General features: G+C 40.7%; 1 protein-coding gene across 12 annotated transcripts in view; it reads right to left on the minus strand.

Moving 5' to 3' along the window:
- WNK2 (WNK lysine deficient protein kinase 2) overlaps positions 1 to 20012 on the minus strand; it is a 193768-nt gene that overhangs the window by 57013 nt on the left and 116743 nt on the right. For 10 of the 12 annotated variants that reach the window (XM_077278262.1, XM_077278253.1, XM_077278255.1 and 7 more), the window contains exons 9-17: positions 16650 to 16855; positions 12249 to 12383; positions 11568 to 11741; positions 9623 to 10120; positions 8021 to 8245; positions 7875 to 7924; positions 5667 to 5835; positions 5387 to 5503; positions 1450 to 1620 (exon numbers count right to left, since the gene is read on the minus strand). In XM_077278262.1, the coding sequence (XP_077134377.1) occupies positions 1450 to 1620; positions 5387 to 5503; positions 5667 to 5835; positions 7875 to 7924; positions 8021 to 8245; positions 9623 to 10120; positions 11568 to 11741; positions 12249 to 12383; positions 16650 to 16855 (1745 nt within the window). The remainder of the gene's footprint in view (positions 1 to 1449; positions 1621 to 5386; positions 5504 to 5666; positions 5836 to 7874; positions 7925 to 8020; positions 8246 to 9622; positions 10121 to 11567; positions 11742 to 12248; positions 12384 to 16649; positions 16856 to 20012) is intronic. The other 2 variants (XM_077278258.1, XM_077278264.1) reach the window with 2 other exon arrangements.

Below are 20012 nucleotides of genomic sequence, written 5' to 3' on the forward strand. Positions count from 1 at the left end.
CGATTCTACATGGTATGGCCGGGGTCACACAAGCATATATTCTCCTCATCTGAGACAATTGGGCCAATTATGCAAAACACTCTGATCGGAGTATGAACATAGTGTGATCTAATTCCCTTGAATAAGGAGAAGATTTAGAAAAAAAAGTCTCCATCTTCTCCATTCTGTCAGTCTGATGACATCAGACTACACTACGATGCCATCCGAGAGCTGTCCGATGTTTTCCATTGACTCACTGATTTGCATTGTCGAGTGCGATCCAAAGATCAGATCAAACTCGGGCATGTTGTTCAAGGGAAAAAATATAAAAAATTGGAAATTTGCACAGTCACGTAGACCAACATTGGTCCGAGGGCGATCCGATGTTTTGTCGGACCACACTAGGACTGAAAATATGTCTAATTAATAGGACCTGATGGACGTGAACCGAGGCCATCAGCAACGTCTCTCACCTCCCATAGTTGGCATGAGAGGTGTTGAATAATCCTTTATGCTGCCCTTACACACAGGACTGCGGTTTGCCAACGGCCTTGTTCCAGAGGAGGAGTCATGTTTGATCAACAAATAGGGTGGTAGTGGATACCAGAAAACCTTTGCAGAAGCAAATATTTTGGGGAACAAACAAAAAGTAATCATGTTAAGTCTCCCATACACAACTTTTGCATAATGCGTAAGGCCAATGTTACGGACAGTTCAGAATTTGTTAGAACTGTTCATTTTTTCGAAAGCAATCTTAGGGCTTCAATAGTCTAAAAAGTGGGCTACCATCTCAGGTGGCCTCAAGAACAAACTTCAATCTTTAATTTCTGGTACGGCATGACCCGCTGTAAAGGGACCTCCCCTACGGCAGACCTCTATGTCAGGCCAAGCAGGTCTCGGCTGTCACACCCAAATTTCCAAATACTGGGTGGCCTCCGTTACTCGTTTTCAGTTTTGATGTTGTCAAAACTTCTTGTTCAATCTCCACTGAACGAATGGGAGCAGTAGAAGCCAATTAGTGTTTTCACTAGAACATCAACAGTTTTATACATTTGTTTCCTATCATCATCCAAGCATAAAAGTGTAAGGCCAGGCAGCAATTGTTCTGCGATTCATTGTGTTTTTATACACGCGCCAAGCTTGGCAGGTTTACAACACATCAAATGGCACCAACATATAATTCTGTAGAAAAGATTAAATGTCTAATAAAATAAGAAAAATCTGTAGTGGACATTTAGGAAGACCATGAGAATTATGCATTGCACATCCTTGTTCCTTTATGGCCAGACTTCCAATAAATTACTTTGCAATAAATCTGTAATTTATGCGGCTGAGAGCAGCAGGTGCTGACAGCCGGGGGTGGACAGCAGTCAATTTCTTCCCAGGGATAGCTGTCATGTCATAGACATGTCTCTACTAATCCATGACTGAATGCACCAAACAAAAAAAAAAAAAAAAAGTGCACTGTACCTCCCTCATTTCCACCCTGAAGGAGTCTGTTTGCTGAGGACTTGCCCCTTGATCGGAGCTTCTCTCCCCTTCTGCATCCTCACTCAACATGTCCTCCGCCTTGTCGATCACATCCTTCATCTGCTCAATGAAAATCTCTTTCTCGGACTGCAGTATGAATTCATTTTCCACCTGGAAACATACGGAAATATTAATGCAGAGGGAAGCGCCTTTAGAATAGAAAGCCATAGTTACAAAGCTTAGAAATCTGAAGGAAAGAGATAACACAAAATGCTGCAATCCTACAACACTACATGTGCTAAAATGTCTATTATCTGTGCACCCCAGCAGGACCATCCGCTGGCAAAATGGAAAAGCTAAGGCACATTCTATCCCCTAAAAACAATGCGGCAGTTTAAGTTTACAGCTCAGTCGTGGATAAAGAACGAACAAATAGAAAAAGCAATAAGTAACGGTTGTCAAAATTATGATGTGGGCACTGAGGTGTGCAAAAAAGATGCAGACACTTCTCTATGGTGGTCCACAGGTGTCCATTTCTGGTCCTCTGCTAGATCTCTTTCCCTAGAAGATCAAGCTTCTCAAATAAAAAAAAAAAGAAGATGATCCCTTCTCCCCAATGCAATAAACACTCTTTGGCCACGCATGTATATTTATGGCCATCAGCCGGCCATCAAGCTTATTTGGCCGACCACCCCTCCATCCAATAAACATGTACATTTGGGTTAGGGAGAAGTCAGAGGGCTGTATAAATCGGAACGAGATTGGAACGCAGTGCCACCTGGATACAAATGTATGAAGCCGTCACGCTCTGGTCCAGAGAGCCGCTTGGCCAGTCCATGCACTGCGTTCTGACCAGGTTTTATCTACGGCGGCATTTATAGATTCAGCAGAAATCTAATTGTTGGATTAAAAATGGTGAATTTAGAAGATCTTCACACCCACTCAGTTATAAGGTCGTAGTCAAATGTATTCCATTCCCCTTTAGTTTGCAAGACTAGGTCCTACCAGCATTAATTAGCGTCACTCAACCATGAGTTAAGCAATTAAGACAGTGATCGATTTTGGTTGTCACTTGCATAGGAGACCGAAAAGGTCAACTTATTGGGATGTAAGGCCACATTGCTGAAGGCACAGCACAAATGTTAATAGAACCTTATATTAAACTTGTAAAAAGTGCAACTAAACTTTAACTTTTTTTCTAATTTTTTTTTGCTCTCCTAAAAACATTGATCACTCAAACCACAGGTCAGAAACACTCAGCTGATGTATATGAGTGAGCACGTAATGGTGTACAGGTATTACAGAAGTCTACAGTCTACTATACTATTCCGGTCTACACAGCCTGCTATTCTATACCGGTCTACACAGCCTGCTATTCTATACCGGTCTACACAGCCTGCTATTCTATACCGGTCTACACAGCCTGCTATTCTATACCGGTCTACACAGCCTGCTATTCTATACCGGTCTACACAGCCTGCCATTCTATACCGGTCTACACAGCCTGCTATCCTATACCGGTCTACACAGCCCCTGCTATTCTATACCGGTCTACACAGCCTGCTATTCTATACCGGTCTACACAGCCTGCTATTCTATACCGGTCTACACAGCCTGCTATTCTATACCGGTCTACACAGCCTGCTATTCTATACCGGTCTACACAGCCTGCTATTCTATACCGGTCTACACAGCCTGCTATTCTATACCGGTCTACACAGCCTGCTATTCTATACCGGTCTACACAGCCTGCTATTCTATACCGGTCTACACAGCCTGCTATTCTATACCGGTCTACACAGCCTGCTATTCTATACCGGTCTACACAGTCTGCTATCCTATACCGGTCTACACAGCCCCTGCTATTCTATACCGGTCTACACAGCCTGCTATTCTATACCGGTCTACACAGCCTGCTATTCTATACCGGTCTACACAGCCTGCTATTCTATACCGGTCTACACAGCCTGCTATTCTATACCGGTCTACACAGCCTGCATTTCTATACCGGTCTACACAGCCTGCATTTCTATACCGGTCTACACAGCCTGCATTTCTATACCGGTCTACACAGCCTGCTATTCTATACCGGACTACACAGCCTGCTATTCTATACCTGTCTACACAGCCTGCTATTCTATACCTGTCTACACAGCCTGCTATTCTATACCGGTCTACACAGCCTGCCATTCTATACCGGTCTACACAGCCTGCCATTCTATACCGGTCTACACAGCCTGCCATTCTATACCGGTCTACACAGCCTGCATTTCTATACCGGTCTACACAGCCTGCTATCCTATACCGGTCTAGAGTCTACTATTGTGAGCATGCCCATGGCCTGAACACTTTTTAGCTGATGAGCCAAGCATTTCTAGCCCCCTTCCACCAAAAGATTTGTAAAAAGTTTAGCTACAACTTAAATTTTTGTTAGGAATTGTGGTTCTGTGCAACCACTTGGGAATGGTTCGGGTCCAGTGAAAGCTGATCTGGTCACAAGAACCGCCATTGTCCTGACCCTGGAGGCAGAGCTACCACGCGCACAGGGAAACCATTCCAATCTCTCGGAGCATTGCGTTCTGGAGTAAAAGGATGTGTGGGGATGCGGGACACTATCTCCAACAGATTTCATAGAATCATAGAATGTTAGTGTTGGAAGGGACCTCCTGGGTCATCGTGTCCAACCCCCTGCTCAATGCAGGATTCACTAAACGTTCTCAGACAGACGTCTGTCCAGCCTCTGTTTGAAGACTTCCATTGAAGGAGAACTCACCACCTCTTGTGGCAGCCTGTTCCATTCATTGATCACCCTCACTGTCAAACAGTTTTTTCTAATATCTAATCTGCATCTTCTCCCTTCATCTTCATTCCATTGGTCCTCATATTTACATGTGCAAATGAGAAAAATGATGATCCCTCTACACTGTGACATCCCTTATCCCAGATATTTGCATACACCTATTAAGTCTCCTCTTAGGCTTCTTTTTGCAAGCTAAACATTCCCAGATCCTTTAACCGTTCTTCGTACGACATACTTTGCAGTCCGCTCACCATCCTGGTAGCTCTTCTCTGAACTTGCTCCAGTTTTTCAAGGTCTTTTTTTAAAATGTGATGCCCAGAACAGGACACAGTATTCCAGAAAAGGCCTGACCAAGGAGGAGTAGAGAGGGATAATTACTTCACGTGATCTAGACTTTTTGCTTCTCTTAATACATTGGAGAACGGTGTTTGCCTTTTTTGATGCTGCATCACACTGTTGATTCATGTGCAGTATGTAATCTATTAGTATACCCAAGTGTTTTTCACACGTGCGGATGCCTAGTTCTATTCTTCCCATTCTACAGATGTCAGATTTCACTGCCTGGGGAACATGGGAAGCGGTGTTCCCCGGTTGCCAGGCAAAGCAGGACGCTGCTGTGTCTGGTACTAGGCAGTGGTGGGATTGTGCCCATTCTGCTGTGCAAGTTAGCAGGGAGTGGCTATCTGGGGATGATTAGGTGGTAGTCTACACCTGATCAGTTCCTTCATCATCAGGGGGGCTATTTATTGCAGCTCCTATGTGTTTTGGAGGCGAGTGGTGCTGGCAATATTTTTAGCTATCTTTTCAGGGTTTTCCTTGTGGTTCTTCTCCTGGTATCTTTGTGCTACACTCCCAGGGGTTCTTGCAGATGTAGCCACCTAGTTCTTGGTTAGGCATCAGACGCAGCTGGGAGGCGACAGTGGGCCTGGGAAGGGCTCTGACAAAAACCCCTTCCATCTCTGGGAGCTGGATGAAAAGTACTCCCAGCCCTCAAGGGCTCGCCTAGCTGGGCAGTTTCCCCAAGTGCGTCTGTGGCTGCGCCTTTTCTAGTTTGGTGCCAGTCTCTGCGTAGTGCATAACAATTTTTCAAACTTTTAGCCATAATATAACCATTGCAATATCCCCCATTAGATTTACCATGTATGTAGCAATCTCCTCTGGTGCGTCACCATCCAAGTCAAATTTAAAGGTTACCATTTTATGGTTGTGTGTTTCTAGCTGACATTCTACCATTTTGTCTCCAGTGTTCGACACCTATCAAAAATATCAAGAAAATAGATAAAAATAAAAAAACACATGAAAGAAAAGGCATCAATCTACAAAGTACAGAAATTCACGAGACCATTTCACACATAACACTCACAATTTACACTCGGTCATACTGGTTATCATTTCATTAGAGTGGACTTGGTCTTACATTGAGAATGGTCAGTTTGGGTTTATTGGTCTTTTCCTGCCGGGAGCGAGTGCGAGACGACCTCCGGTGATGTTTCCTTGTTGGTTTTCCATCTTGCTTACCGCTACCATGGATGCCCTCATATCCATCACTCATTTCTTTACCAGATGCCGCATCAGAACCTATAAAGCTTTAAGAGGAGACATAAAAGGGTGCGTGCTTACCTGCACATCCCTCAGCTAAAATTCCAAACAAAATGTAATACATTTAGCATTTCAAGAAGCAGTCCAGTTATTTTTCCCCCAATGCACCCACCACCTGATTGTCCATCACACTTTGCACCCCTCTTATACATATACTGAATTCCCTACAGTTGACACCCCTGATTTTTTTGTCAACCTCCATTTTGATTCGCAGATTTCACCTTACATTTTATTCCTCTATGCAGTGCTATAAATCTTATGTTGTATCTGCACAGCACCACATGACTCGCTCGTGCCAGTACCATCTATGCCAGCTGTAGTAGCACTGTGAACATCTCTCCCCTCACTTTGTCTTAAATGAGGTAATATATTTTAAATAAGCATTCAGGAGGCTAAACTGATCCGCTGCATTATAGTCTTGACATGAGCTGTCTAATCATCATCAGTAATGGTGATAGGAATTTCTGTTCCCAATGTTGGGAACTTCACTGGTATAGTCCATGCAGCCTCATCATACAGGAAATTCTGGTCACTGAGATGGTGACCTCTTCAGAGAATGTGAAGCCATGTAATTCAATTACTGAGAAGAAGGAAGCACTTAAAAAGGGTGGTCCAAAATACAAATTAATATTCATGCTAAATCTTTATTTAATGCCATAATTTAAACTATTTTCAAATATAATTTAATAAAAAAAAATTATATCCTCCCCCTAACTACACTAACTGCTTTTCTTTTTTATGAAGCTTCTTTTGAGAATCCCAGTGCACGCAAGTGAAGCGTCACCAGGGGATAGAGGCTGAGGTCACTTCTGCAGGCTCTGCGACCTCCCTGAAACAAGGAATGAACTTCATTTCACTGGCTAGTCTCTGCGTGATGTGCACAATGACAGTGCGCTCTCTCGCTGGCTCAGAGCAGATGTAACGAGCCGGCAGGAGAGTGCACTGTCAACTCATGTTGTCAGAATGCCTGGCGGTGACTAGCGTTGCCCCAACAAGTGGCCGTGTGTATAAATCATTTAGCTACTGCCATCTTACTTTGTATGAAAAAGAGACCTTTGATCTCCAATAAAAGTGACCAACTCCCTGGGTTGATACATTTTTTTATTATATTTTTTATTTTTATTATCTTTTTATTTTAGTTTTTTTTTTAAGCAAGGAGATAATCTAAAAAGCCCTTGTTTATCGTAAGTGAAGGATCAGACACCGACAGAAGAAGGCCAATATATGGGGTCTTTGCAATCCAATAGCTCATCAGTATCCTATCCATGAAGTATCATTTCTCCTTGTAGAGATTGACATGCTAGGCATGCCGAAATGAGGAGACTTAAAACCGCAACGCTCCTCTGGGAAATATGCTAATTATGCAAATTGTCTCTTGAGAGGGGAAGAGAACTAGAACTCTAGTGCCACCTATTGGACGGTAGTAATCCTACAAGTCAATGTTGACCCTTTAACGAGCCTGGTCACATGACTTAGGATAAAAGCCAAACCAGAATCTCAATTTGCAGACACTGTGTTTCGGGGTACTGCCCCTCGTCAGTGCAAAGTGGAGATCTGGTTTGGCTATGTGAGAGGCGTCCAACCGATATCCATGAAGTATCGTTTCTCCTTGCAGATATCGACATGCTAAGCATGCCGAGATGAGGAGACTTAAAGCTGCAATGCTCCTGAGAAATATGCTCTCACACAGCCAAACCAGATCTCCACTTTGTGTTTCAGGGTACTGCCCCTCATCAGTGCAGTGTCTGCAAATTGAGATTCTGGCTTAAAAGGCTTATAATACAATGACAAAGGACAATGTAGGTCTGAAACATGTTGCCTGGGAGCACAGCGAATATTTCTTTTCTGCCTTTTTAATTTTTGTGCTGTTGTGTTCAACCATTTTTTGTACCTTTTTATACTACTGGATCAATAAAGCAATTATTTTAAGAAGATGCCAGTGCCGGCTGTTTGGACTGCTGGTATTACTGGAGTATGTTGCCGTGCACCCGGACAGGTGAGCCAATTGCTCCTTTCTCACACTCACTTGTCATAGCTTTGATTTGAGGCCAGAAGATTATCTTGTAAAATCGTATCCTAAAGTAAAATAATAAAAAAGGGATTAAAAAAATTATAAAAATTGTGACACTATAAAATAAATAACTTACAATGAAGAAATGAAAAAATAAGCACCTCTTGACTGGGATCTGTGTACTGCCGGATGGCTGAACTCGGATGTTCAGCAAAAGTCGCCTCCGTTACGGCATGTGGGTACGATACTTGCGCATGTGGATCTTGCCCTTGCATAGGAGGTGGAGTCTCATTTGGGAGATGAACAGGTGGCGACACCACCGATGCAACCGGCATCATTGTTATGGGAGTGACCAGGTCCACCGAATACTGCGGAAGACCAATGACCTGGACAACATAGGGGGCACATATTTATATTATGTCACTATACATCCAGAAACACAGCCTGCTAAACTAATATTAGTAGCAGATTTAAGACCATGAAAAATGAAATAACATCATAAGATAAAAATACAAAAGTAACGTCTGTAAGGAATTACACTAAGTCCATACCTCACTGACCATTTGCACCAATCCCAAAATTAAAACTCCTAAATACAATCATTTGGTAAATTAACAGATCTTTAAAATGATGATGATGTGTAATGGAAGTAAGAAAGATACCAAAACAAAAAAGGTAAAAAAAAAAAAAAGATCACACATGCCACGTATCAGCATATGTATCTTTTGTAATTAAAAAGGGATGATCCATTCCTGGCACGCACCTTTCAGTAAAGGGTCTGCCATGTACAGTATGTAAAGTAGTGGTACATTTTGTATCAGTAATTAGTAAACTTTAGAAGAGGGATTAATCAGGTCATTCAAGGTCTGGGAAAAAGGGTTTGGGAAGCTCGGAGGTCCTCAAAACATAAGAGGCGCTATGGGTGCATAACAGACGATCGCACCTCCTCCAAAACAAAAAGAACTATAAAATATCCCAAAATACTAACTGCCATCACTTCCACCTAAAGTAAATTCCTAAGGTGTATCAGCGTAGAGGACTTCGGGAAAGATAGATTTTTAATTTCTACCCTGCTCACCTCTCACACATGTCCAACCTCCCGTGGTTTTTAATCACCTATAATTAAGAACTCATAGGGGGTCAAAATGCGTCAGTTAAGTAGCTGCTACCTATTTATTTTTTTTGCGCTTTAATAAAATTTTGGACTAAATATGTTGCCCAAATGTTTTACATTGTGTCTAAATACCATATCCAATGCCAAGTGGTAAGCCAGTGAGACCAAGGAATGGGAGTTCTAGTGGCCACAAAAAGGCAAAAGCCCCTAAAAAAGTGAACACTTCTGGGCTATATGCCTAAATCTGGACTGTGTGAAGGGAAGAAAATAAATGTGCAACCCAAAAAAGAAAAAGAAAAAAATCTAAAAAGCAGGAAAAACAAAAGAGACAAAAAGTGGTCAGTTGAGACTAGAGACAAAATGAGCCACTCCGATCCATACTGATGCTTGTATCCACATCCCCATGTAATGTAAGCATGTAACACATATGACTGCCATGTTCCAACAACTAAACATGCCAGCATGCCCTTTCTGGAAAAAAAGGGCATCCTATGTGTATGACACCGTTTTCCTCTGCTGTACTGTGATCTCTCGGACCTACCGATTGTGTCCTTGCCCATGCCCTTGTATTCGAAAAGAGTTAGGCTTCTTTTATTGTTTCTTTTAGTTGACACTTAACAGAAATTATAGGGATTTCACAAAGTATTACCTGGTTCCCAGCCCCAGATGTAGTCTGATCGGGAGGATGGGTTATGCTCGGATGATGTGACTGAGGAGGAAGTGGATGGGTTTGCTGTGACACGGGCGGAACACTTGGTGAGTGATGAACCGAAAGGACATCACTGTGAATGATCTGTTGAAAGGAAGCCTGGTACGCCTGCGTTTGGGGATTCATTGGCAGCGGATGTGGGATAGGCAATCCAGGCCCACCAGGGGGAACCACAGCTAATAAAGGGACAGGAGCCACCTGTATATTTTGCATAAGATTTGTCTCGTAAGGTATCACCAACTGCGGATTGACTATTTGCCCTGTCGGCGGCCCTGCGAGAGTCACAGGAAGGTTGGACATAACCACACCTGGAGGGAAATACTGACAGGGAGCAGGCAGGGGAGTGATACAGACAGCAGGTAAGTCAGAGAGATTGGCAGGGAGGCTCTCGAATCCTGTGAGAGGAGTAACTGCTGGAATGAGAGGATACGGAGGAAGCTGAAAAACAATGCACAAAACAAACAAAAAAACACAATTATTGCACATAATCCATCATAACATAACTGCAATGAAAACTGTGTGATTCATTTATAGCCAAGGCAGGCTCAGCGGATAAATGCTACTTGAAAATGCTAAATTAAATTTTAGAAAATACAAGCATTAAAAAATAAATAAAAAATATGATACTGTATTAAGGAGGTTGTGCACCTCTGGGGAAGCTTTTTTCTACTTAACAAGGAATCACTCTAAAGTATTAACCCTCCTAAGTCGTCTATATGGGCATGCAGGTCATAGAAAGATGACTAAACGGAGACGTTGATATCTCTGATCTGATGTCTTATCCCAGAGAAATCAACTTTTTTTTTAATAAATATGTACAGTGGCTTGCAAAAGTATTCACCTCTTTGGCTTTTTACCTATTTTGTTACATTACAACCTGTGCTTAAATATTTTTGTAATCTGATTTGTGTGTGTGATTCATTTATAGCCAAGGCAGGCTCAGCGAATAAATGCTACTTGAAAATGCAAAATTAAATTTACAAAACACAAGCATTAAAAAAAAAAAAAATAAATAAAATACGATACTGTATTATTGAGGAGGTTGTGCACCTCTGGGGAAACTTTTTTCTACTTAAAGGGAATCACTCTAAAGTATTAACCCTCCTGAGTCGTCTATATGGGCATGCAGGTCATAGAAAGATGACTAAACTGACACTTTGATATCTGTGATCCGATATATTATTCCAGAGAAATCAACTTTTCTTTTTATAAAAATGTACAGTGGCTTGCAAAAGTATTGACCCCTCTTGGCTTTTTACCCATTTTGTTACATTACAACCTGTTCTTAAATATTTTTGTAATCTGATTTGTATGTGATTCATCAGCACTAAATAGTTTGAGATGATGAAATGAAGTTGGTTAATTCTATAAGTAACAAATATGGGAGGACACACACTTACTGGAAATGTGCCAAAATGGGAGCAATATATTGATTTGCCTAGACCTATTTAATGGCTATTGAAAGTTTCTATTATAAATTAATATTTAGAATTGAGAGTCCTCAGTGGTTGATACCTTTTAATGGCTAACTGAAAAGATGGTAAGAAATTGCAAGCTGTCGAGACTACTCAGGTCTCTTCATCAGGCATAGACAGAAGAGACCTGTAGAGTCTCGAAAGCTTGCAATTTGTTATCATCTTTTCAGTTAGCCATTAAAAGGCATCAACCACTGAGGACTCTCAATTCTAAACATTTTTCTATCCACTGGCTAACACGGTACCAAGATATATATCTTTCCTGTATTATAAATTAATAAACTTTACATTGTAGGGAGAAAAAAAAAAAAAGGTTTGTGCATCATAAAAGGAGCCGCTTCCATGCTTCTATATGAAGTAGATAATGTAGTTTGACGTATATATCATGGTAACACTATAGATGGCTGTACCTGGGATGCAGGTACCTGGTGCTGCTGCAGTGGTACCGTGGAGATCTGGAGAGGTTTCAGCGGTGCTGGAGAGTGCGGGGGCTGGTACTGTTGGTATGGATGGGAGGTAGGCTGCATTGGACACACCGTCTGCCCCGCTGGAATTTGCTGTATAATGGTATGGTGTTGAATTGGCTGCCATTAAAAACATGAAAAAAGTTAGAAAAGATCTTAAATCATTATAAAAAAAATACACTTGATGTTTTGTGAATCGATATTAAGGACTTGGTCCAGCAGCCGGTTCAGTAATGTGTGACTGTCCTGAAAACCACCTTTACCTGCCGGTACCCCCGGCTCCTCTTTTGATTGGCGACACCATCGTTGTGGCGTGATGAACGTGTGACATTGCGCTAGGTTGGCTTAGGAAAAGAAGAGTCACAGATATTGGAAAGTAGGAGGCGAGACCCAGTGGATAAACATTACTGCCCTGGACGCTGGACCAATTCGCACCATCTAGTTTTAGCATGCCCTCCAATGCGAGCAAAACACTATATATAGCGGTTTTTTAATCTAGCGAGTAGTGAGGACCCTTACTTTTTTTTTCATTAAAGTCAGAAAATCCTTTTTTGCAATATGCGGAATTGGTAATGACATGATGCCTTAAGCTGTAAAATAAAGTAAAAATGCAGCTTATTTTCTTACCTGGCTGGACAATACAGGAGTGGCAGACCCAAACTGAGCAGGGGTTGGTTGTACAACTGAGTAAGATGTGCTTGGATCTTGGTAATGATGCTGTAGCAGTCCAGAGTGCAATGTAGAGGCGCTAGAAACCCCATGCTAAAAAGCAAACGGAAATAATACACAATGGGATTTACCACTCATATTGCTTTTCATACAGTAGGTGCAAGCAGAATACTAAAAACCATAACGAACGTCGGAGTAAAATGGTGAAGAACATGAGTGGTTCTAGGAGCACAGATGTTACCGTCCTTCCTTCTCACATTACAAGTAACTTTCCAGTTTTGCAGTAGGAGAAACGTACTACAATAATCAACAGATCAATTATGGAAACAGGTCGCTTCACTAATAAACCCTAATGAGTTTATTCAGAAAATTTTTTTACAGAACGGTTCTTAGCCGGAAATATTTATTTCACGTCAACGTCAAGTAATATTGTCTTCGGTTGGATCTCTGTAACCTTTTCCCGAGTAAGAACATGCGCCCACCATAATACGGTGGTCCGTTCTGATCCTGTCCGTATAGTTAAAAGTGTACTAATGGTATAGCCAATTTCCTTTCAAAGAACGTCCAAAAGAACTACTACCATCTTGTATGTGTATCCCAATCTGCCGGCAGCCAGTTATAGAGCAAGAGAAGGTGAGAAGATTGACATAAGAAAAGTTCAAATGAAAATATGGCACATTACACTGACTTTTCCTAGAAACCTATGTTTAGGAGTCCAGTGGGCAGTCCTAATCAGTGACTGACCGCACAGTTAGATAGCCATTGTTGTATATCACTAATAAGACAGCCCACCGGACTCCTAAGCCTAGAGTGAATAAATCACAAGTTATACTAAATAATCTCCCACAAATCTATACATCAGTCTGGTCATCAACTCCTGCTCTAACATCAGCAATATCGGACAACACATATAACACAACAGGTTCCCTTTAACAATACAAAATTTAGATTATTTGGCAAATCTTTCCATTTAAAAAACATTAAGAAAGAGACAAAACGGCACTCTATGATTAGTAAGTTTTCCGCAAAATATTTTTTTCCCCTGTTCATTTTCTTGGCCTAAATAGACAAATTGCATTTGTGAATATATTTTCTTGTAGGTGCAACGTTCCGGGGCTTAGACCCTTCGTCAGGCAAGAATCGAATAGCTGGATCCATCGGAAGATCATGGTGGTCTTAAAAGTGACACTACCCATTATGTCATCACACTAGGTCTCAGACTACAAAAAACTACCTTTCTATATGGTCAGACTTCTGTGGTCTCACTGTGACCACCATTATCTTCCGATGTATCCAGAAAATCGCTCTACCTTGATGAAGGGTCTAAGATGCGAAACGTTGCACCTACAAGTGTATTCACCAATGTCTTTTGGGATCAGGAAAGCAAAATAAAGATATGTTGATGAAAACCTATTATTTATGGAGTGTTCTTCCGTCTCTTTCTAAATGTCCTGAAGTCTGTTAAGCAATGTGTCACCTCTACCGGAATGTGGGCCCCGGCTTTACACTATAGGAGTTGCGCAGCCAAGACTTGAGAATGCAAACCTCCAGTTTAAAGTCATGGTTTCCAAAAGTCAAAATGAGAAAAAATAAAAATTAACTTTGGGGTGTAAATTTTCATTTGAAAAAATAAATAAATAAAAATCTGAAACTGCATTTTTCCACGTTCTATATTTTGTAAAAATCCAAGACAACCCACGACATTCCGACATTCCAGTTTAAGTCTTTGCGCCTTTACACAACTGTGCATGTTAACTTTCTTCCATTTTTGTCTCTTTAAACATTTTCAATCAAAGTGGCAGATCGGGGAAGCTTGATGGCTTGGCACAGCAACCTTCAGATGGAGAATCGGCAGGAGCCGAGGTTAATTTCCGCCTCTTGGAGAACGTTCTGTATCAACAGCTTAAAAATAGATTGCGGGACAAACACATGCATGGGCAGACAGGGCAATCCCATCTGATGGATACTAAATATCCAGAGGCATATGATTTGAATAATTGAATATATTTTTAGGACAGACTTCTGGAGACAGGAGATGACTGCAAATGGCCAAATGTGATAAAAACAAAAAAATGTTCAGTAAATTAGCTAATTAAACAACTCAAAAACGAGCAGCGAGCAACCATCGGCATTTTAATGCATATAATATGTGTTCCTTTCGCTCTCTGCAAAAGGGCAGGAAATGCCTACCAGGCTGCAATCACAGGGAGAAAATATTGGCTGATCTAAAAGGTTCGGGAAAGTGGTTTCTGTCCGAGAGACCGCATTTCAATGCCTAATTTATTGCTCGCCTGTTTTTGCTGAACGTGCGCATTTTTTAATTACTGCTCTCAATCAAACCAGCTAGGTTATTGCTTCATGCAGAGAAGGAATGAGAGGGGCAGAACTGAATGTGTAATCAGATGCAGCTTTACTATTACACTAGCTATGGATGGCACTGAATGATCATTTTTTTCTCATTTTTAAACAAATCAGGTCTTTTAGGAACAAACAAAAGTCACAGAATAAATTAAATCGAGTTGTTCAATATTGAGGACAACAATTTTTTTTCATTTTACCTGAAAGGGAACCCAACAGGTTCCTAATGCCCCGCAAAACCACCAGCATTTGTATATTCCTCTATAAATACCCTGCCTAACAATTTCACACAAAGTATTTTTAAAGTCCGTTTTTAGTATGCAAATAACCTTTTGACTAATTAATGGGGCGTATAACATGATTTCCAAGAGCCGACGTCATCGCCTACTCTTTGCAAATTTTGCACGACTTTCTTTCCCCCAGGTTATTGCACCTCCAAAGCGGGGTGTACACTTTCTAGCTTCAGAGGTGGACTGCGCATATCCGGAAGCAAAGAAGAAGCTTGATCTTCTGCTCCTCTGTGGACATCAGGCTTCTTATTTGCTTCCGGAAATCCGCAGCACAGTTCTGAAGCTAGAAAGCGTGCACCCGGCTTCGGAGGTGCAATAACCTGTGGGAAAGAGTTGCAAGTATGCACAAAAATTGCAGAAAGCCAGCTCTTGCAAATTAAGTTATTACACCCACAGGGGCATGATCTCATGCTAAGTGGGACGACTAGGCTGGGAAAACAAACGCCCCATCGACTAGTCAAAAGATTCTTTGCATACTAAGAATGGAGTTTTTCTAATGATTTGTTAAAGAAGCCCTCCTCCTTCCATCAAAGTTTTTATCCTCTTAGTATTTTGCTGCCATCATATTATATTGCACTGTGTACTTACAATTGCTCATTTTGCCTTTCTACCCAGATAATTCTTCTCTTTTCTAATTCTTCTCTTTTCCATCCATTAGAAGCTGAATCCTTCTAAGCTATATGTAGAAACAGGAGGCCAATTTTCCCTGCATGACTCTGCAAAAGTCCCTGGCAGGGGGTAAGAGGGAGCAGCTGGGTCATGAGTTGAAAGGAGGAATGATAAATGCGGGGTCAAGAGACTTTCTGGTTTTACATAGCGCAGAGAAAAGAGAAGACTTAGCCGGGTAGAAAAGCAAAATGAGCAATTGTAAGTACACAGTGCTATATAATATGATGATTGCAAGATATTAAGGAAATAAAAACTTTGACGGGAATGGCCATCATTAAGACTAGGGAGGAGTGGACGTGCTCAGATTAGGTGTTATCCGAGCATGCTTGGGTGCTAACCGAGTGTCTTCGGCATGCTCGAAAAATAAGTTTGAGTCCCCGAGACTGTTCGACAGCCGCAACACATGCAGGAATTGCCTAACAAACAGGCAATCTCTGCTGACTAAAAGCCACGAGACATGCAGCCGCGTGAACTCGAACATATTTTTCGAGCACGCCAAAGACACTCCGTTAGCACCCGAGCGTGCTCCGATAAGACCTAATCTCAGCACGTTCGCTCCTCACTAAATTAGGACAAGTGAGACGTCAGACACTGGCGGGTTCTAACAACTGAAGTACTACATCTGCTCTCACAAGTAACTGTAACCCTTATAGGTCTTACTAAACCAATCTTTTAAGAAGTTGTCTTGGAGACTTGTGAGCCATAAAGATCTATAAACAAAAAAGATAGGACTATAACATTTCGATGAATTTCCAGTAGATAAGAATAAAACACAGAATTGCAATTGGAAATCAATATCAATGCAAATGTCAAATCCATCTTAAAGGTACCGTATATTCCTGCCAATAGCATTAATCACCTGTCCATTGGAATGCAGCTAAAAGGTTGCGTGGCTATGGAATATTGAGGAATCAGGATCCTCTGTTCTAGAAAATCGGCAAGTGTCCCATCGGTAAAATTTCAAATGGAGAACTAATACATGCTTTTGGCTAGAGTAAACCATTTTAATATTCTCCAAATAATAAAAAAAAGTCCTACTTACTGCTGCAGCTTGCTGTTGCTGGTATTGCCCCAACTGATGTTGAGGACTCTGTGAAAGAGCCTGGCCCTCGATGATAGGTGGGCTGTATACTCGCTGCACCGCAGGCGGAAGAGTGTCTGGCAGAGAGGAGTAAATTACACTTTGCTGACTGCTTTGTGAATCCGAATATACTGTAGACCCCTGACCACTGTCAAATGTGCTGTCAGCTGCCAAAGCAAAGCCAGAGCACAAAATAAAACAAAAATAAAATAAAATAGAAGAAAATAAATAAATCAGCAAATAAGGCACATGTAGAATTTTTTTTTACTATGACAATATATAAATATATATATATATATATAGATTCATACAAAGACCATCAAAACAGTGAACATTTGCTTATGTCAACCAGAGGTTCACATAATTTATCTAGAGTCTCACAAAGCATGATATTTAGAAGGTTTCTATTTCAAAGCACATGTTCTATGTCCATCCAAAGAGGACAGTCTATTAGATTTATTTTACCAAGTGTTGCTTCACCAATTCTGGAGCAGTTTCTTTCTTCTGTGCCCTTGTGTTCCAAAATGAACGTCCCCACCCCCTCTAACCAAGTAATAAAGATGAAAGTTTTCCCTTTAACCAACTGGACGTAGACCTCCAAACTTCTGATTCCGCAGCTGTGTTTTGATTGGCCAGTGTCAGAGGAGAAAAAGCCAACGCTCACAAAGTTTGTCTGTGGTACACGCCCAGTTGGTTGAAGGGAAAATTTGCATCTTCATTACTAGGGGCCATAGCTTTGGAATGGAGGGGGCACTGAAGAAAAAGAAAAGTTGTTCCAGAATCACAACAATTGGAGGAGGTACTCAATTTAAAAATTAAAAAATCCAGCGAATGATCCTCCTTAAATCTGTGGTAGCCAATATTTTATAATAGGAGGGCTACCGATGTGGTCATTGAATTATAGCAAAACCTTGGGACAGCCTTCAAAGTCCTGAGTGTCTCGGATGAAGGGGAGACGTTGGCGCAGATATGTGGTTAAATGTTTACTGCTGAAAGCAGAGACTATGTAGAGTCACAAACTGATGGTCCACAGGGTGGCCACTCAAGGCCGCTAGTCTCCTACCATTGCCCTAAAAATATGAGGATTATGGGCACTAATATATATATTTAATTTTAATTTATTTTTTTAGCGTTTCCAGTAAATGTTTAAAAGGGATCATATTTCCTGGTTAAGCTTTGTATTTGTGTAATCATAAATAGATTACAAAGTTCTAAGCAATTCTAGAGGTTAATGGTTTCCCTACTGGCAGATACTTCCCCCAGCTCAAGATGTAGAACGAGCAATACAATTAATTGCTCTGTAATGAAATCAAATGCAATCCGAGATCGCAGTGCATTAACAACAGAGATAATATAAGTTTACTGTAGTTTTTTTTATCCCTCAATTACATATACAACATAATTTTAAGGATTCAAGACTAACTTCACATCAATAATATCCAGTGAAGAACACATGACTCAAATAAAAATTGCACAAGTCACCTAAAGCTTGCCATTGTTAAGCCAATCAAGCCACTAAATTTAATTAACAAGGAAGAATAATCCACCAAAATTAGTCAGGATCCGGAAAACTTGAAAGTCCTTTGTAGATAAAGATAACATGAAAGAACGCAAAAACATAAAAAGGGAATGATGGTGGTCGTCTTCGACCAACCGTGTTGTGATGATAATCACCTTAGTTGTCATCATTATTGGTTGTTTTTATTTTTCTTTCTTCATACTACAGTGGAAATTAAAGAAGCACTCTCATCAAAGCTTTTATCCTCTTAATATATTGCAATCATATTATATTGCAATCATTATTTTATACAACACTGTGTACTTACAATTGCTAATTTGTCCTTTCTACCCAGCTAATTCTTCTCTTTTTTGTGCTCTATGTAGAAACAGGAATTCTCTTTCCCCTTCAAAAATCATCCCCCTCTTAATCTCCTGACCCATATGCTCCCTCCCCCGCACAGGGACTTTTGTAGTGATTGATGACTCGAACAGGGAAAATTGACCTCCTGTTTCTACACAGAGCTAAGAAAGATCCAGCTAGTCAGTTTTTAATCATGAGATGTTATAGACCTAATGGAGAAGAAAATAATTAACTGGGTAGAAAGTACACAGTGCTAAATAATATTGCAATATATTAAGAGGATAAAAACTTGGATGGGAGGAGGAGTGCTTCTTTAAGAGACATCATTAGGTGACGGGTTCATGAGAGGTTTATAAATCCCATCCATTTTGCAAGAATGGTCAAATGCGGCTTTATTCTTTTTTTTGCATTGAAAACGCACCAAAAACTCATTGAAGGAACTTTAACCTAAGGGATCAAACAAATACTGCGGCATTTAAGATTTAGCTTGAAAAGCCGCCCGGTGACTACAGAGAGGAGTCTCACAAGTCAGTGAAGCTCTGATCTGACTTCTCCCCACATCGCTCCATTTGATTGTCAGGTCTCTGTCGTTTGTGTAGTTAGGGAAAGACCTGTCAATCAGCTGGAGCGGTGTGTGGAGACGTCGGCAAGGAGCGTCATCAAAATATCCCGGTCTCTCCCAATGGTGCACTTTTCAAACTATGTTTTTTGTGAAACACCATAGAATTTCCAATCACGCAGCCAGGCTCTGATTAATGCCGCCCACGTTTCAGGCAAAGTAAAGTAAAAGATTCCCTCTAAAGAGATTGTCCAGAATTTAAAAACAAATTATTTTTTTTTTCCATAATTTTACGTTACGGAAATGTTTAAATTTTACACTTACATAAATTTTACGATGAGTTGATATACCAGACACAGGCTATGGAAAAACAGAGTGGTGTGGTTTTTGTGGAAGATAGGTTAAACCCTCCCAACCCCCAATACTAGACATCATCTGTTTCGCTACCAATGATATATGTAATACATCATGAGAAATAATTAGCAAGAATATGAGCACTTAAAGGGGTTGTCCCATGAGCAAGATTTCAATTAAATAGATCTTCATTCAATCACGGGGGAAGCCTGTTAAACATGCCACTGCATGGCGTTTTAGATATATATGTCCAAGAAAGGTAAAGAATCCAGCTTCCAGTAAATCTACAAAATCACCACATTTTTTTCATCCATTAAAAAAAAGTTTAAAAAAAAAATACATACGGTAGTTTCCATAGTAATACCCTTCATAAAAAAATTTTTAAAAAAACGCGTTTTAAACCAGGTATCAGGACTAAGAACACTACAGTGCTCAAAAAGCGTTGTTTTTTTAAGTAGGGTATTCACTTATACATACTTTGCAAAAAGTTTATTTTTTTACTTTTTTTAATGGATTAAATAAAATTTGATGTGTTTATATATATATTGGA

The sequence above is a fragment of the Ranitomeya variabilis genome, chromosome 8 (genome assembly GCF_051348905.1).
Source record: "Ranitomeya variabilis isolate aRanVar5 chromosome 8, aRanVar5.hap1, whole genome shotgun sequence".
NCBI lineage: Eukaryota > Metazoa > Chordata > Amphibia > Anura > Dendrobatidae > Ranitomeya > Ranitomeya variabilis.